Below are 20,218 nucleotides of genomic sequence, written 5' to 3'. Positions count from 1 at the left end.
TTAAATCTTCTAACTATCTGGGCAAGCTTTTCATCTGAGGAAATGGTAGAGGCAAATACAATATGGACAAGAATAGGGAAGGATCAGAGGGACAAGGTCTGCATGAGAGACTACAGATTCTGGAATCTAGAGCAATAAACAATCTGCTGGAGAAACTCTGGATTGAACAACATCTGTGGGAAGAAAGGAGTTGTTGACATTTTGGGTTGAAACCCTGGATCAAGACTGAGGGAGGGGTGGGATGGTCAGTTTTAAGAGAAGGGGGGTGGTGAGAAAGGAATCCAAGGTGATTGGTGGACTGAAAAGGGATGTATGAAGACAGGCAGGTTGTGCCAGGTAGGTGAAGGGAGCAGGGTTGGAGTTGGGAGATGGTGGCAGGTGAATGATAGATGGAGGCAGACAAAGAGGGGAAAAGGTGAGGGAGGGGATTGTGAATATTGGAGACAGCTCCTGGAGGGAGATGAGCATGAACAAAGAGCTACCAGTGCTGGACTCAAAGGAGGTGAGAATGTGAACTGTGCATGTAGTGGATGGAACCAGGAGGTAAAGGGGGGCTGGGGGATATGAGGGAAAGGGAACAAAGATCGGAAGGAGAGAATGGTAGAGAAACAACCCAGTGGAGGGGAAGAATGCCTAAAATTGGAAAACTCATTATTCATGCTGTTGGGTTGTAGACTACTTGGGTGGAATGTGAGGTATTGCTCTTCTAGTTTGTGTTGGGCCTCATCCTGGCAGTAGAGAAGAGAGGATGGACAGGTCAGTGTGGGAATGAGAAGGGGAATTGAAATTGCATGCAACTAGGAGATCGGGATGGCCATTGCAGTCCGAGCATAGGTGCTCTGTGTAATGGTTGCCCAGTCTGCACTTGGTCTTGCTGATGTAGAGGAGGTTACTATATATAGTAGACGAGATTGGAGGAGGTGCACATGAACCTGGAAGGGTGTTTTGGGTCCCTAAATGGCGGTGAGCAAGGAGGTGTATAGGTAAGTGTTACACCTCCTGTGAGGGTGGGGGAAAGTGCCAGAGTTCAGGGAGGGATGAGTGGTCCATGTAGCAGGCAGAAAGGGGTAGTGAGGAGATGATGTGGCCGGTGGTGGGATCTTGTTGCAGCTGGCGGAAATGAAGAAGGATGATATGCTGGATATGGAGGCCCATAGGGTGAAAGGTGAGGACTAGGAGAATTCTACCTCAGTTTAGTAGGCTATGATTAGTGGAGTACCACAGGAACTGGTACTGCATCCCCAGCAATTCAAAAATGCCCATTAACAATTTGGCTGAAGGGATTAGCTTAGGCATTTAGTTACTAAGTTAATTAGTCCATGCTGTACATGGACTTGCAGATCTGAGCAGCACAGTGGCATGGCTAGTCAAGCCAATGTATTGTTTGTCATAATGTATGGGATTTGGATGAGATGTGCAAGTACACACTCGGCACGGATAAACTCCCACTCAAATGCTTTGACAGCTGTGAGGAAATGTACCAGCCATCAAACTATCAAATGGCTTTGAATGTCTCTGTTCACAACTACTGAAAAAATATTACAATTACTATAAAATACTTAAACACCTACAAAACTTGGAACACAAATTGAATAAATACACTTCATTAAACCTGGAATGCCTAGGTTAATTTGCATTTTTGGAATGAATCTACTTCTCTGAGGTGAATGGGATCACAGAACCTATACTTGATCTGACATTGCTTCAATTCACAAATTTCAGTGTAACCACTGAAAAACAGCAGGAAGTTGATGCTCCACTGGTAAACCTCATGAGGAAAGCAAATGGAGTATAGTCAGAATGGCAGTGAGGTTTTGTGTCAGGTATATTAACTATTTGGACGAGAATGTGGGTGGCATGATTAGCAAGTTTGTAGATGACACCAAAATTAGTGATGTGGACAATAAAGGTTATCCAAAGTTATATCAGGAGTTAGATCAAGTGGGGAAAGTGAGCAAGGAATGGCAGTTGGAATTTAACTCTGACAAATGTGAAGTGATGAATTTTGGGAAGTTAAACTAGGGCAGAGGACGTGGTGAATGACAGAGTCCAAGGGAGTATTGTAGAAGTGAGCTAGGGACTTGTATTCCTCGCTTCCTGAAAGTGATGACTCAGGATGTTGAAAAAGGCATTTGGAATACTTTCTTTCAGTAGACAGGGCATTGAGAAGAAGAGTTGAGATGTCATGTTACAGCTGGACAAGACATTGAGACTTGTATCTGGAATATTGTGTGCTGCTCTGGAAGGATATGATTAAGCTGGAAAGTGTGCAGAAAAGATACACAACTATGTTGCCAAGACTGGAGGGCTTGAGTTATAAGGAGTGACTGGATAGGCTGGGACTGTTTTACCTGGAATGAAGAGGGATGATCTTAGAGGAAGGAGATTGCTGAACCGTTGGCTAGGATATTTGAGTCCTCATTGTCCACGGGGATGGTACCGGAGGATTGGAGGGTGGCAAATGTTGTCCCCTTATTCAAAAAAGGTGGTAGGGATAGTCCAGGGAATTACAGACCAGTGAGCGTCACGTCTGTGGTGGCTAAGCTGCTAGAAAGGATTCTAAGAGATAGGATCTATGATCATTTAGAGAATCATGGACTGATTAGGGACAGCCAGCATGGATTTGTGAAAGGAAGATCTTGCCTCACTAGCCTGATAGGCTTCTTTGCGGAGGTGACCAGGAAGATTGATGAGGATAGTGCAATGGATGTGGTCTACATGGATTTTAGTAAGGCGTTTGACAAGGTTCCGCATGGTAGGCTTCTTCAGAAGGGATCCAGGGAGGCTTGGCCGTGTAGATTCAGAATTGGCTTGCCTGTAGAAAGCAGAGGGTTGTGGTGGAGGGAGTGCATTTGGATTGGAGGGCTGTGACTAGTGGTGTCCCACAGGGATCGGTTCTGGGACCTCTACTTTTTGTGATATTTATTAATGACTTAGATGAGTGGGTGGAAGGGTGGGTTAGCAAGTTTGTAGATGACACAAAGATCGGTGCTGTTATGGATAGTGTGGAGGGCTGTCAAAGCTTACAGAGGGATATTGATAGGATGCAGAGCTGGGCTGACAAGTGGCAGATGGAGTTCAATCTGGAGAAGTGTGAGGTGGTACACTTTGGAAGGACAAACTCCAAGGCAGATTACAAGGTAAATAGCAGGATTCTGGACAGTGTAGAGGAGCAGAGGGATCTGGGGGTTCATATCCACAGATCACTGAAAGTTGCCACACAGGTGGATAGGGTAGTTAAGAAAGCTTATGGGATGTTAGCTTTCATTAAGTCCTGGGATCGAGTTTGAGCCGCGAGGTAATGATGCAGCTTTACAAAACTCTGGTTAGACCACACTTGGAGTACTGTGTCCAGTTCTGGTTGCCTCATTATAGGAAGGATGTGGAGGCGTTGGAAAGGGTGCAAAGGAGATTTACCAGGATGCTGCCTGGATTAGAGCGTATGGAATATGAGGAGAGGCTTAAGGTGCTAGGGCTTTATTCACTGGAAAGGAGGAGGATGAGAGGAGATATGATAGAGGTATATAAAATATTGAGAGGAATAGATAGAGTAGACAGTCAGTGCCTCCTTCCCAGGGCACCAATGCTCAAGACGAGAGGGCATGGCTTTAAGGTTATGGGTGGGAGGTTTAGGGGAGATGTCAGGGGGAGGTTTTTCACCCAGAGAGTGGTTGGTGCATGGAATGCACTGCCTGGGGTGGTGGTGGAGGCAGATACATTGGACAGGTTCAAGAGTTTGTTGGATAGGCACATGGAGGAATGTGAGATAGAGGGATATGCGGGAGGAAAGGGTTCGATAGTGTGAGGGTGGTTTGATGGATGGCACAACATGGTGGACCAAAGGGCCTGTTTTGTGCTGTATGGTTCTATGATAGAGGTATACAAAATATTAAGAGGAATAGATAGTGGACAGCCAGTGCCTCTTTCCCAGGGCAGCAATGCTCAATACAAGAGGGCATGGCTTTAAGGTAATAGGTGGGAAGTTCAAGGGAGACGTCAGAGGGAGGTTTTTCACCCACAGAGTGGTTGGTGAATGGAATGCACTTCCTGGGGTGGTGGTGGAGGCTAATACGTTGGTCAAGTTCAAGACATTGTTAGATAAGCATATGAAGGAATTTAAGATAGAGGGATATGTGGGAGGAATGGGTTAGATAGTCTTAAGAGTGGTTTGAAGGTCGGCACAACATGGTGGGCCAAAGGGCCTGTATTGTGCTGTATTGTTCTATTTTTTCTATGGTTAGAGGTTTATAAAATCATGAGGGCAATAGCTGCAAATCATGAGGGACATGGATGGATGGTCAGTCTTTTTCCTAGAATAGGGGAGCTTAAAATTAGGTTTAAGGCGAGAAGGTAAAGATTTAAAAGGAGCAAGTTTTTCACACAAAGTGGGGTGGGGGGTGGTGGTGGTGGTGGTGGGGGAAGTGGTGTGCATATGTGGATTGAACTGCCAGAGGAAGTGGTAGAGGTGGGTATGATTACAGTGTTTAAAAGACATTTTATCTGGTACATGGATAGGAAAAGTTTGAAGGATTTTGGCCAAATTCAGACAAATGGGACTAGCTCAGGAAGGTACCTTGGTGTGGATGAGTTGCTGTATAATTCGATGACTCTGTAACCCAGGTTTAATTCTGATCTCTGATACTGTGTGCAGTTTGCATGGGTTCCCTGCGCTTTCCTCCCACATCCCAATGATGTGCAGGTTAGTCAGTTAATTGACTACTGTGTAAATTGCCCTTACTGGAGGTAGAATCCAAGTCGTAGAGCAATACAGCACAGATACAGGTCCTTAAGCCCAACGAGTCCATGCCACAGTGCCCACCTGTTAGACCCAATTTCCTGTGTTCAGTCCATATCCCTCTAAGCCCTGCCCTACCCCTCCATGTACCTATCCAAGTACCACTTAAATGATTACTGTACCTGCCTCAACCACTTCCTCTGGCACTCATTCCATATACTCACTACCCTCTGTGTGGAAAAGTTGCCCCTCAGGTCTCTTTGAAATCTTTCCCCTCTTACCCTAACCTTTGCCCCCTAGTTTTGGACTCCCCTACCCTGGAGAAATGACTGTTACTATCCACCTTATCAATACCCCTCAAAATTTTGAAAATTTCTGCAAGGTTACCACTCATTCTCCTACCTTCCAAGGAATAAAGATATAGCCTGGCCATCCTCTCCCTATAACTCAGGCCCTCTAGTCTTGGCAGCATCCTCATGAATGCTTTCTGCACTCTTTCCAGTTTAACCACGTCTTTCCCATAACAAGGGGATCAAAACTGTCCACAGTACTCCAAGTGCAGCCTCATCAAGACTTGTACAGCTGCAACATAATGTCCCAACTCCTATACTCAATGCCCTGACTGAAGGCCAGCGTGTTAAATGCCTTCTTCACCACCGTGTCTAACTGTGATGTTTCTTTCAATGAACTATGCACTTGTACCCTTAGGTCCCTCTGTTCCATTCCAGTACAAGTCCTATGCTGGTTTGACTTTCCAGAATGCATCACCTCACACTTACCTGTATTGAAATCCATTTGTACTTCCCTAACTGACCCTGTAATCTACGATAACCTTCTTCACTATCAGCAATACCTCCCTGATTTCATGTAGATACACATCATTGAGCATATGTGATCTAACTAGCTGTGGAAGTCGGTGTTTTTATAGTAAATATCAGTGGATACTTTGTCTCCTGAGATGGAGTTCCTCCAGCAGATGATATTAAGGGAGGTGCATCTACTGTATTCAGTGCTCCAAGTGTGGTCTCGTCTACGTTGGCGAGACCAAACGCAGACTAGGTGACCATTTTACAGAACACCTGCATTCTATCCTGAACTGCGATCTGCATCACCCCTGTTGCCAGTCACTTCAACTCTTCCACTCCATCACAGATATGTCAGTCCTCTGCCTCCTCCACTGCCAGGAGAATTCCAACTGCAAACTGGAGGAATAGCACCTCATTTTCCATCTTGGAACCTTGCAGCCTAACAGCATAAACATTGAATTCTCCCACTTTAAGTAACCCCTACACCCACCACACATCTTCCCTTTCCTAGCATATTTCTCTCTTTTTCTACCCCACCCTTTTTCTTCCTTACCTTTTGACCCATCCCCCAATGGATCTGCTCTCCCCGCCTATCACTCTCTTACCTGCATCTACATATCACCACCTTGTGCCCACCTCGCCTTCCCTCTTTTGTCCCTGTCACTGCTCTGTTTTCCCCTTTCTTACGTACCAGCAACAAAAGAAACACACCGAGTCACATATAAATGTTAGAAACTATTTTATTAATAACTACTTATAATAAAAATAAAAATGTTAGATATTAAACATTAACCCCCAAAACTAAACTTGAAGTGTGTGTGTGTGTGTGTGTGTGTGTGTGTGTGTGGCAGATCCCCAAATTCCAAGTCCAGGAATAGTTCTCAAAGTTCAGTTCAGCAAGTCGTAAGGTAAAACGTGAACAAAGGCTTTTACAAAACCACCATTGACTGAAGAGAAAATGTAGAGAGAGAATAGAGAGAAATTATGAAATCCAAATGTTCCATGATGGAACCCATATGACACCTCAATCTCCATTGCTTTGTAGAAGTATCTGCCACCCCGAAAGGCATTCGAGACTTGGCCATCCACAGAAATACCTGTTTCCTTCTACAGGTTAACGACAAAGTGGACTCCACTGGATCACTCCAAAAATCCATACATGGATTGTAGTGACAGACACAGTTATTGTTCTTCATCCATCGATACAGAGGCCAGTCAGTGTCTCTCTCTCTCTCTCTCTCTCTCTCTCTCTCTCTCTCTCTCTCTCTCTCTCTTTCCCCCCCACCACCCCCCCCCCCCACTGACTCACTGAACAAACTGTTGTTATCTTGTTGCCGTGATGACACCACGCACACACACTACTCTACTATACTATATTTTAAAGGACAGTCACCAAATAGCAACCTGATCTGTAACACCCCCTATATATTGGGCTTCCCCTTTTCCTACCTTCAGTCCTCTAGAAGGGTCCTGACCGGAAACGTTAACTGCCTGCTTTTCTCCATGGATGCTGCCAGGCCTGCTAAGTTCATCCAGCATCATCATGTTTTTCATCTAGATTCCAGCATCTGCAGTCCTTTGTTTCTCTTTCTGCAGACAGAAGAGTTAGTTTAATTTGGCATTGTGTTCTGAAGGACTTGTTGCTGTGCAGTACTTTTCTGTTCTTTGTGTCCCTAGGTATTTACTCCACAAAATTCCCCAGGGCTCTGCCATTTCTTAGTTTAACTTTCTAAAATATATCTCTTCACACTAGTTTGAGAGAAATTCCAGCTGCCATTCCTTTGCCCACTTTCCGAGTTGATCTAGATCCTGTTGTAACCCTGGACAACCTTCTTCACTGCCCACTACACCACTAATTTTGGTGTCATCTGTGACTTATTACTCATGCCACCGACACCCTTATCCAAATTGTTAATATATGTGTCTATTTATTTACTGAAAATGGTTTGGAGTCTTAAAAATAGGGAAGTTCTGTTATAAATAGGGTGTTGATGAGGCCTCACCTGGAGTACTATGCACAGTTTTAATCCCCTTACCAAAAAATATGTAGTAGCACTGAAGGTAGTTCAAAGGAGATACACCAGGATAATTCCTGAGATGAGAGGGTTCTAGTAATAGCTTGCACCTACATTCTTTGGAGTTTGGAAGAATGAGACATGACTTCATTGAGACAAGATCCTGAGGTGGGGGGGGGGGGTGATGCTTGACAGGGTAGATATTGAAAAGTTTTCCCACTGATGGGAGAATGTCAAATTAAGGCATCAGTCATTCAAAACAAAGGTGTGGAAGTTTTTCAGAATATGCTGAATCTCTGGAATTCTGTACTGGAGGGTTGTGAAGGCTAGATAGTTATAGGTATTGAAGGTGGAGATAGAAACTTGTGAAAGAAATGGAAATTTAGGGGTGGGGAAGGCTTAAGGGTTACTGGCACTGAAGTTTTGAGATCAACATAGATCAGCTGTGATCAGATTGAATGGTGGGGCAGGCTTGAGTCATAGTCATAGTGTAATGCAGCAAGGAAACGGGCCCTTCAGTCCAATTCATCCATGCTGAACAAGACACCTATCTAAGCTAGTCCTATTTGGCCTATATCCCTTTAAACCTTTCCTATCTATGTACCTGTCCAAGTGTCTTTTAAATGTTGTTATTGTACCTGCCTCAACCACTTCCTCTGGCAGCTCATTCCATATACTGACTACCCTCTGGGTGAAAAAGTTGCCCTCTGGTCCCTTTTTAAAGGTGGCCTACTCCTATTTTCGTGTATTCTTTTGAGTGAAATGGAAAGAAGGCAGCTAGGCCATAATAATTATGACAATTGTCATAGAGTTATTTGGTATGGGAAAAAGACCTTTCAACCCACTGAAAGGTCTGTTTCTCTACCTGCACTGACCATTAAACATCCATTTACACAAATCCTATACTAGTCTTTGGAACGTAGAAGGAAATCAGAGCAGCCTGAGGAATTTCCATACAGTCATGGGGAGAACCTACATGGATGACACAAGAGGTCAGAATCAAAGCTGGGTCACTGGAACTGTGCTGCCCCAGTGCCACTGTGCAATTGTCTTTCATGTCCAGAAATATCAATTGCTGGTTATGTACAGTTAGTACAGAACATGTCTCTTGTGAATGGCTTTCCAAAGTGGCTGGGATTGTAAGTTTGAATATTCTCACTAAAACGTTGTGACTTGTATGGTCTGAAAGCAAAGCAACAATAGAATGTAGAGACAGGATTTACATTTGGAAGGCAAGGAATGATTAGGGATAGTCAGCATGGTTTTGTGCATGGGAAACAGTGTCTCACGAATATGCTTGAGTTTTTTTGTTTGGAAGAGGTGACCAAGAAGATAGATGTGGGAAGTGTGGTAGACATGGATTTTAGCAAGGCCCTTGACAAGGTACAGTGTGGTGTGCTTGTCTAGAAAGTTAGATCACATGGATCTATCTTACAAAGGCTCAAAATAAGCCAGAAAAATATAGGATGGTGAGCCTGACGTTGTGGGTAAGTATTTGGATGGACAGGGCCTGATTAGGGATAGTCAACATGGCTTTGTGTGTGGTAGGTCATGTTTAACCAATCTTGTAGTTCTTTGAGGAGGTTACCAAGAAGGTGGTTGAGGGAAAAGAAGTGGATGTTGTCTACATGGACTTAGCAAGGCTTTTGACAAAGTCCCGCATGGGAGCCTGGTCCAGAAGATTAAGGTGCTTGACTTTCAGGATAAAGTAGTCAGTTGGATTCAACATTGGGTTAGCAGGAGAAGCAAGAGAGTGGGAGTAGCTGGTTCTTTTTCTGACAAGAGGCCTGTGGCTGGTGGTGTGCCACAGAGATCAGTACTGGATCCGTTGTTGCTTAACTATATTAATGATTTAGATAATGTGGTAAACCGGATCAGCAAATTTGTGGATAATGCCAAGATTGGGGGAGTAGTGGACTCGCGAGGAAGGTTATCAAAGCTTGCAGTGTGATCTTGACCAGCTAGGAAAATGGGCTGAAAAATGGCAGATGCAATTTAACGCAGACAAGTGTGAGGTGTTGCATCTTGGGAGGACAAACCAGGGTAGGGCTCTGACGTGTGGTAGAACAGAGACTTGGGAATACAGATCCATAATTCCAGCGACGAGAGAGCGGAGATTGCCGGAAAATAACGAGGTTTTTTTTTCTCTTTCTAACGTTCGGGACAGCGGCGAGTGACTGCGCAGGCGCGTGACGTCACCCGGAAGCGCGCGGGCGATTTAAAAGTCGAAGGTTCGCCTTCAAGTTTTCTTTCCAGCGACGAGAGAGCGGAGATTGCCGGAAAATAACGAGGTTTTTTTTTTCTCTTTCTAGCGTTCGGGACAGCGGCGAGTGACTGCGCAGGCGCGTGACGTCACCCGGAAGCGCGCGGGCGATTTAAAAAGCAGACGAGCATATCTAGCGGGCAGCGTCGGAGCGGGCAGCTGAGTGAGAGGGAGCAGAGTGGGTTCGGCTTTGGCTCAACGGGCTTCGGCGAGAGCGGGAAAGAGGCGAGATTATAGAGAGGGGTGAGTTATTAGTTTAGTGTAGTTTAGTGTTGAGCTCAGTGATATTCAGCAGTATGCATCTGGGATTAGTGTTGTGTTTGGAGTGTCAGATGTGGGGCCCCTGGGAGACGACCAGACTCCCTGATAACTACATCTGCGCAAAGTGCACCGAGATGCGGCTCCTCAAGGAACGGATTGAGAGTCTGGAGCAGCAGCTGGATGACCTTCGTTTGGTTAGGGAGAGCGAGCAGGAGATAGATAGGAGTTATAAAGATTATGTAGACAGCACCTCAGTGGCAGTCCCCCTCAAAAACCGATATCTCATTTTAGATTCGGTTGGAGAGGATGACTTCATAGAGGAAGACCTCAGCAGCCAGGACCTTGGCACCGTGTCTGATACTGTGGTCCAGCAGAGGAAGAGACATGCAGTGGTTATTGGGGATTCGATAGTAAGGGGTACGGATAGGAGATTCTGCGATAGCGATAATGAGTCTCGGATGGTGTGTTGCCTCCCTGGTGCCAGGGTACGGGATATCACAGACCGTGTCGAGAATATTCTGAGGGGGGAGGGTGAGCAGCCAGAAATCTTGGTACATGTAGGTACCAATGATGTAGGTAGGAAAAGAGAAGAGGTCCTGAAGGAGGAATACAAGGCATTAGGGAGAAGGTTGAAAAGTAGGACCTCAAGGGTAGTAATCTCAGGACTACTACCCGTGTCGCGTATCAATGACAGGAAGAATAGAAAGCTCTGGCAGTTAAATGCGTGGCTGAGTGACTGGTGCAAGGGGCAGGGCTTCAGATTCTTGGATACCTGGGACCTTTTTTGGGGGAGGCAAGACCTATTTGCTAAGGATGGGTTGCATCTAAACTCCAAAGGGTCCAATATCCTGGCGGGAATGTTTAATTTAGTTGTAGGGGAGGGTTTAAACTGATCTGGCAGGGGGGTGGTAACCAGGATGCTAGGTTACAAGATGCTAAGGTGAGGGAGAAAGTGTATAGAAACGAATCCATTGAGGATGGCAAGAATGACAGGCAGGTGATAAGTCAGGATAATTTACTGAATAATAGAAGTACAACAAATCCGGATGTTAGGATACAGAATGTTAGGATAGGGGATGAGGTCTACACGAACATGTCTAAGATAGTAGGTAGCGAAGATAGTAAGAAGGATGGACAGGTAGAAAGTCAGGATAATCTGCTGATCAATAGAGGTACAATAAAATCAATAGCAGATACCAGTCTAAACATACTATATTTAAATGCTCGTAGCATCAGGAATAAAGTAGATGACCTAGTGGCACAACTACAGGTTAATAAATATGACATCGTTGCAATCACTGAGTCGTGGCTTCATGATGGATGTGATTGGGAACTGAATGTCAAGGGGTATACAGTATATAGGAAGGATAGGAGGGTAGGCAGAGGGGGAGGTGTGGCCATGATGGTTAGTAGCGATATAAAATCAATAGAAAGGAAGGACATTGGGTCAGAGGAGGTGGAATCCTCATGGGTGGAGCTGAGAAATAGCAAGGGTAAAAGAACAATAATAGCAGTCATATATAGGCCCCCAAACAGCAGTCAGGAAGTGGACCATAAGTTGCAGATTGAGATAGAAAAAGCATGTCAGAGTGACAATGTGAAGATAATTATGGGGGATTTTAACATGAAGGTGGACTGGGAAATGCAGCAAGGTGGTAGTACTCAGGAGAGTGAGTTTGTGGAATGTCTAAGGGATGTTTTTCTGGAGCAACTTATTGAGGAGCCCACCAGGGGATCGGCTGTTTTGGATTGGGTGCTGTGTAGTGAGCCCGAGGTGATTAGGGAACTAAAGGTAAAGGAACCACTGGGAACAAGTGATCACAATATGATTGAGTTTAGTTTCAAGTTTGAGAAGGAGAAGCTGATAACTGGTGTATCGATATTTCAGTGGAATAAGGGAAATTACAAAGGTATGAGAGATGAGTTGGCCCAAATTGATTGGAGGAGTAAGTTAGCTGAAGGGACGGCAGAGGAAAAATGGAAGAAATTTCTACAGGAAATAAGGACAATGCAGGACAGATATATTCCAAGAAAAAAGAAGGTTTTGAATGGAAAAAAGGCACAGATGTGGATAACGAGGGAGGTGAAGGATAAAATAAAAGCAAAAGGGGCGGCGTACAAAGTAGCAAAAATTAGTGGGAAAACAGAAGATTGGAACGATTTTAAAAATCTGCAGAGAGAAACTAAGAAGGTCATTAGGAAAGCAAAGATGAGTTACGAAAGGAAGCTGGCGGACAACATTCGGAAGGATTCTAAGAGTTTTTTTAAATACATAAGGAATAAAAGAGAGACACGGGTTGACATAGGACCAATTGATAACGGTGCAGGAGGTATTATAATGGATGATAGTGAGATGGCAAGGGAATTGAATGAATATTTTGCATCGGTCTTCACCGTGGAGGACATAAGCAATGTGCCCATTAGTCAGGAGTCTCACGAATTGGAGCTGAGTTCAATTGAGATTAATAGGGAGAAGGTGCTTGGAAAACTAAAGGGGCTTAAGGCTGATAAGTCTCCCGGACCGGATGAGGTGCATCCCCGGGTTCTGAAGGAGGTGGCTGTGGAGATAGCGGAGGCGTTGGCGATTATTTTTCAGGAATCGATAGATTCTGGCATGGTTCCGGAGGACTGGAGGGTAGCGAATGTAGTTCTGTTGTATAAGAAAGGTGGGAGGCAGCACAAAGGCAATTACAGACCTATTAGTCTGACGTCAGTGGTGGGAAAATTATTGGAGTCTATCCTCAAGGAGGAGGTTACGGAATACCTAGAGGCGCAAGGCAAGATAGGACCTAGTCAACATGGTTTTGTGAAGGGGAGGTCCTGTCTGACCAACCTATTGGAGTTTTTTGAAGAAATCACAGGTAGGGTGGATAAGGGAGAGGCGGTAGATGTTGTGTATTTAGACTTTCAAAAGGCCTTCGATAAGGTGCCTCACAAGAGACTGATTAATAAGATAGGTCATGGAATTATGGGCAGGGTAGCAAAATGGGTGGAGAATTGGCTGGTTGGCAGGAAGCAAAGGGTGGAAATAAAAGGATCTCGTTCTGGTTGGTTACCGGTTACTAGTGGTGTGCCGCAAGGGTCGGTGTTGGGGCCTCTCCTTTTTACCTTGTACATCAATGATTTGGATGATGGAATAAATGGTTGTGTGGCTAAGTTTGCGGATGACACCAAGATAAGTGGAGGAGTAGGGAGCATAGAGGAAATAGAAAGAATGCAGAGGGACCTAGACAGTTTAGGAGAATGGGCAAGGAAATGGCAGATGAGATTCAATGTTGAGAAATGTGCAGTTGTACACTTTGGAAGTAGAAATAAGCGGGTAGATTATTATCTAGAAGGAGAGAAGATTGATAGTGCGGTAGTACAAAGGGACTTGGGGGTACTCGTACAAGATACCTTAAAAGTTAACCACCAGGTTGGATCGGTGGTTAAGAAAGCGAATGCTATGTTGGCATTCATCTCGAGAGGTATAGTGTATAAAAGTAAGGACGTGTTGATGAGGCTCTACGCGGCGCTAGTGAGGCCTCATTTGGAATACTGTGCGCAGTTTTGGGCCCCGCATCTTAGGAAGGATGTGCTGACGTTGGAGAGGGTTCAGAGGAGATTTACGAGAATGATTCCAGGAATGAAAGGGCTTAAGTATGATGAGCGTTTGTCGGCTCTTGGACTGTACTCGCTGGAGTACAGAAGGATGAGAGGGGACCTCGTATCGACATTTAAAATGTTGACAGGTAAGGATAGAGTAGATGTGGCTAGGCTGTTTCCCTTGGTGGGCGTGTCCAGGACCAGAGGGCACAATCTTAGAATTAGAGGGTACAGTTTCAAGACAGAGATGAGGAGAAGTTTCTTTACCCAGAGGGTGGTGAAATTGTGGAACTCCTTGCCACGCACAGCAGTGGAGGCCAGATCAGTGGGGGTATTCAAGGAGGAGATAGACAGATATCTAAATAGTCAGGGTATCAAGGGATATGGGGATAAGGCTGGCAAATGGGATTAGAATAGTTTTTTTTTCTCTCTCTTTTTTCCCACCCCATTTCTTTTTCCCTTTTCCTTGGAGCAGACTCGATGGGCCGAATGGCCTGCTTCTGCTCCCTTATCTTGTGATCTTGTGATAATTCCTTGAAAGTGGCATCACAGGTAGATGGGGTCATAAAGAGAGCTTTTGGCCCTTTGGCCTTCATAAATCAGGACATTGCGTATAGGAGTTGTGATGTTATGCTGAAGTTGTATAAGATGTTGGTGCGGCTGAATTTGGAGTATTGTGTGCAGTTCTGGTCACCTACCTACAGGAAAGATATCAATAAGCTTAAAAGAGTGCAGGGAAAATTTACAAGGACGTTGCTGGGACTTGAGGGTCTGAGTTATAGGGAAAGGTTGAATAGCGCAGGAAAATGAGGGGAGATCTTGTAGAATTAAGGGTATAGATTGGGTGAATGCATGTAAGCTTTTCACCCTCGGGTTGGGTGAGACTAGAACTGGAGGTTTATGGTGAAAGGTGGAATATTAAAGAGGAGTCTAAGGGGAAACTCCTTCACTCAGAGAGTGGTGTGAGAATGGAATGAGCTGCCAGTGGAAGTGGTCAATATGCGTTCAATTTTGACATTTGAGAAGTTTGGATAGGTACATGGACGGGAGGGGTTTGAAGGGATATGGTGCAGGTAGGTGGGACTAGGCGGAAGATCAGGTTGGCATGGACTGTTTCTGTGCTGCAGTACTCTGACTCTGTGGAATTCATGGCGAGCAAGCCAATTGGATATAAAATTGGCTTAATGGTAGGTGAAAGAGGGTTGTGGTGGAGGGTTGTTTTTCAGATTGGAGGCCTGTGACCAGCAGTGTGCCGCAGGGATCAGTGCTGTGTTCACTGTTTGTCTACATTAACAATTTGGATGAGAATGTAGGTGGCATGATTGGTTAGTTTGTGGATGATATTAAAATTTGTGGTATAGTGGACAGTGAAGAAGATTCTCTAAGATTACAATGGGATCTTGATCAACTGGGCCAGTGGGCTGAGGAATGGCAGATGGTGTTTAATTCTGATAAATGCAAGGTGTTGTATTTTGGGAAATTAAGCCAGGACAGGACATGCACAGTAAATGGAGGGTCCTGGGAGTGTTGAAGAACAGAGAGACCTAGGGGTGGAGATGTATAGTTCCTTCAAAGTGGTGACACAGGTAGAAAAGATGGTGAAGATGGCATTTGGCACACTCCTTTGGCGCGTGGAGTACTGTGTACAGTCTGTTCATCCTGCTATAGGAAGGATGTCATTGAACTGGAGATGATGCAAAAAAAAATTAAGAGAATGTTGCTGGTACTGGATGGATTGGGTTATTACAAGCAAAGGCTGGATAGGCTAGAATTTTTCCCCAGGAATATGGGGTGACTTTATAGAGATTTATAAAATTATCAGTGGCATTGATAACCAAAATCTTTTCCCCAGGGTAGGGGAGTCCAAAACTGAGGGGGGAAGATTTAAAAGGGACCCAAGGGTAACTTTTTCCTCAGGGTGTTATGTATTGGTAAATTGATTTATTATTGTCACACATACTGAGGTACAGTGAAAAACTGTTTCGCATGCAATCATACAGATCATTTCATCACATCAGTACATTGAGGTAGTACAAGGGAAAATCAATGTAGAATATAGTGTTACAGTTACAGAGAGTGCTGTGCAGGCAGATGACAAGGTAGATTATGTGGTCAGGAGTCCATCTTATCACAGAAGACGTCTGTTCAATAGTCTTAATACAGTGGGATAGCTGTCCTTGAGCCTGGTGGTACGTTCTTCCAGGTTTTGTTTCTTTTGCCTGGGGGGGGGGGGGAGGAGTGTTGGTTTGTGGGGGGCTGGGGGAAGGAGAAGAGAAAATGTCTGGGACAGGCGGAGTCTTTGATTATGTTGGCTGCTTTACCGAGGCAGCAAGAAGCATAGACAGCCCTTGGAGGGGAGGCTGGTTTTCGTGATGTGCTGAGCTGTGCAATTTCTTGCATCCTGTGATGCATCCAGATAGAATGCTTCCTATGGGGCATCTATAAAAATTGATGAGGCTCAATGGGGACATGCCGAATTTCTTTAGCCTCCTGAGGAAGTAGAGGCACTGTGTGATTTCTTGGCAGTGGGGTCAATGTGGTTGTGAGGAAGAAAAGGGTTAAGAATTGTGACCATACCTATAGCTGATAGAAAAAAATACCTCTCCAGCAAGAGCAAGAGCAAGCAAGCCACTGACTCGATGGAGTGTTAAATACTTTGTTCCGGGTATTGATCTGTCCCAATCTGCTAGACTGTAGCAATACTGGGTGCAATAAACATCGAGGTGGAAGCTTGGTCTAAACAATGAGGGGTGATACCTGCCTTTGAATTTCTTGATTATAACTCAGTTATAATAAACAATAGGTGCGATGTCTGTCTCGGGTTGACCGAAACTCGCAGCGCCATATGCATTAAGTGTGCGTAACAATACCTGTATAAATCTCTGTCTACCCCTTTCTACCAGGAGAACTCGGGAAGCGACTCTTGATGAGTGCTGAAGAGCCTTCTCCTTAGTGGTGCACTGCTAATAAACGTGTTTTATCGAATCACTTTACATCGGACAGCAGTGAGAATTGAATTACGGGACAACAGTTGGACCAGGACTGGTGATAATAACTCCCAGGAACTTGAAGCTCTCAACCACCTCCACCTCAGCACCATTGATGTAAACAGGAGCATGTGCACCACCCTGCTTCCTGAAGTCAATGACTAGCTCTTCTGTTTTGCTGTGATTGAGGGAAAGGTTGTTGTCATGACACGATGCCACGCTGCTCTTTATCTCCTTCCTGTACTCCGACTTGTCATTATTTGAGATTTGACCCACTATAGTGGTGTCATTGGCAAACTTGTAGATGGAGTTGGAACAGAATCTGGCCACACAGTCATGAATATATAGGGAGTAAAGTAGAGCACTGAGGACGCAGCGTTGTGGGGCATCAGTGTTGAGGATAATCGTGGTGGAGGTGTTGTTGCCTATCCTTACTGATTGCGGTCTGTTGGTCAGTAAGTTAAGGATCTATTTGCAAAAGGTGTTGAGTTCGAGGTCCTGGAATTTGGAGATGAGTTTGCTTGGAATTATGGTATCAAAGGCAGAGCTGTCGCCAGTAAATAATAGTCTGATGTAGGTGTCTTTATTATCCAGATGCTCCAGAGGTTAGTGTAGGGCTCCAGGGATGAGTGTAGATATGAGTATATGGAACAAGCTGCCAGAAGAAGTGGTAGAGGTGGGTACAGTTGTGACAGTTAAAAGGTATTTGGACAGTCACATGGATAGGAAAGGTTTTGAAGGATTATGGGACCAGCTCAGTCAGGCAACTTGGTTGGCATGGATGAGTTGGACCAAAGGGCCTGTTTTCATGCTGTATAGCTCTATGACGCCAGCACACATTTCTGTATATTTAGGACACAACTAGTCTGAAGCAAGTGTTTGGCAAGCTAATGCTTTTCATCAAGTGTTGCCTCTGTTAGATTCACTGCTCTTTGTTGGTTTCTTAGAACACATGCCACATCAAACATTTCTTCAGGGACAATCAATACCTGTTGATGTCATGATTATTTTACTTGTTTTTTTAATCAGAACTTGCATCTATGTCCCGTATGAGAAATTGAATGGAAGTGGCAGCAGGCTGGTGTTGGTCACTCAGCACCTGCTTTCTGTTTTTTTTTATTTTCAGCACAATACAGGCCCTTCAGCCCACAATGTTGTGCCGACCTTTAAACCTCACCTAAGACTATCTAACCCCTTCCTCCCACTTATCCCACTATTTTAAATTCCTCCATATGCTTATCTAGCAATCTCTTGAATTTGAACAATGTACCTGCCTCCACCACCACCCCAGGCAGCGCATTCCATGCCCCAACCACTCTCTGGGTAAAAAAAACCTTCCTCTGATATCTCCCTTGAACTTCCCACCCATTACTTTAAAGCCATGCCCTCTTGTATTGAGCATTGGTGCCCTGGGAAAGAGGTGCTGGCTGTCCACTCTATCTATTCCTCTTAATATTTTGTATACTTCTATCATGTCTCCTCTTATCCTTCTCTCCAAAGAGTAAAGCCCTAGCTCCCTTAGTCTCTCCTCATAACCAGGCAGCATCCTGGTAAATCTCCTCTGCGTTTCTTATTCTCCATTCAAAAGTTTCAAATGATTGCCAGCAGCAATAGTTAATGGGTATTGATCTGCTCTTATTAACTTTATTTAATTTCACGGCTCCTTCTGTCCATGGCAGATATAACTCACAATTTGAAAACCTTTTGTAGTAGTTTCCAACTGCCATGCTTTCATAAACCATATTCAGTGATCTTCAGCAACAGTGTTTACTGGACTTCGCCATTGTTAAGCTATTATGAGGATTGTGCATCTGGACTGATCAATTTCATTGTGTTTGAAATACTGAACAGGACAGTATTTCCTTACTAAATACCATAAAATATTCAGAAGTTCAGGCAGCATCTATGGTGTGGGTAACACTAAATATTTGGGGTCTATTATAAGATTTTCTGCTTCTGCAGTATTTTTTCCAATCAATACTTTGTAATCCAATTTTGAATTGTGATTTAGTAATGTTATATTTGTACCTGCTCTTTTTCTGTAACACTCTATTCACAATAATTCTCATTAAGCAGTAATCTGTGCCATGGAGTCAAAATTAATGACCTATCATTTATTTTTCAGATACAATCTAACCCCAGTGAGAAAGAGGAAAATGAAGCCAAGTCCCAGTTAACTAAAGCAGATGAATTGCAAAGGATAATTATACAGGCACGAGCTGCTTTTGAAAACCAGGATTACACAGCTGCTATTGAATTACTAGACATTCTTATTGAGGCAAGTCTTAACTGTAATTTTTCATGGAGCAATGGCAATGCTAAAGTGAAAGATCTCTTCTACTATTTTAAACATTCCTAATGTACAGGAGATTATAAGTGCGGAAGTGTGAATTCTGTTTGTATTCTTGAATGATTATTGATTAAAGACGGAAAAGGCATTTTTCTTAGATTGAAATTTAGGCCCATTTAGGTGGAAAACTGATTTTGGATTTGACTTCTACTGTAGGCATACAAAAGTGTAGCATATTTGCATTGAACTTTGTCTTCTCACTCCCTTACTAACCCAGAGTTTTTACACCTTGGTGAAACTGAGGCAGGATGTCCCTTTAGGTAATATTGTCAACCCAATGCTGATACTGAAAATCAATAGATTTTTGCACTTAGTACATGAACATGCCCCGAGTTGCTTCACCGTCACATAATCAAATAAAATTTGATACCAAGCCAAGAATAGATCTGATAAATATAAAACAAAAGCACCATGAAGTTGGAGAGACCTTTGGTTCAGGGAAACAATTTATAATTTAGGATAAAAGCAACTGAAGACATGGCTGAACAAAAGGCAGGACTAGCAACTCGATATTCTACAGTGTAGCAGTTTCAGACATGATTGGGGGTGATGGTGTAAAAGAGGGTATATTGTATTGTTGATCAAGGTGACCATCACTACACTAATGAGGGAGGATATTTGACAAGGCTCTTCAAATGAGGCCATGTGTGAAAAGCTCAGGAAATTTTTTTAAAAATTGATCACTTTGCTTGCATTATATCACGTACTTCACAACAGTCAGCAGGAGATAAAACAGATATTTGGGCAAATCGCAGAAGTGCGAGAGGAATGCAGTTATAGCAGTAGGGCATTTCAATTTTTCCGATAAGGTATCTTTATTAGTCACGTGTACATCGAAACGCACAGTGAAATGCATCTTTTTGCGTAGTGTGTTCTGGGGGTAGCCCGCAAGTGTCACCACACTTCTGGCGCCAACATAGCATGCCCACAACTTCCTAACCCGTACGTCTTTGGAATGTGGGAGGAAACCGGAGCACCCAGAGAAACCCACGCAGACATGGGGAGAACATACAAACAGGTCGCTGGTGCTGAAGTAGCATTATGCTAACCGCTACACCTAGGTATAAAAGGAATAGATTGGGTGGAATTTTTAAAGTGCATCCAAGAGTTTTTTTGTGTCAGTACATGGTCACACTCAGGATGGAGCAGTGCTTGACAGCATCCTAGGGAATGAAGCCAGCCAAGTGGATGAACCATCAGTGAGTGAGTACTTTGA

At 44.1% G+C, this 20,218-nt stretch overlaps 1 protein-coding gene across 1 annotated transcript in view; it reads left to right on the top strand.

Annotated features, from left to right (window-relative positions):
• Window positions 1–20,218, top strand: part of LOC127575809 (dnaJ homolog subfamily C member 3-like) — a 131,600-nt gene that overhangs the window by 58,488 nt on the left and 52,894 nt on the right. Inside the window, 1 exon segment of the mRNA XM_052025930.1 lies at window positions 18,778–18,930. Within this exon segment, the coding sequence (XP_051881890.1) occupies window positions 18,778–18,930 (153 nt within the window).

The sequence above is a fragment of the Pristis pectinata genome, chromosome 11 (genome assembly GCF_009764475.1).
Source record: "Pristis pectinata isolate sPriPec2 chromosome 11, sPriPec2.1.pri, whole genome shotgun sequence".
In the NCBI taxonomy this organism is placed as follows: domain Eukaryota; kingdom Metazoa; phylum Chordata; class Chondrichthyes; order Rhinopristiformes; family Pristidae; genus Pristis; species Pristis pectinata.
Note: the sequence above shows the minus strand (reverse complement) of the source record. Positions and strands in the feature narration are given on the sequence as shown.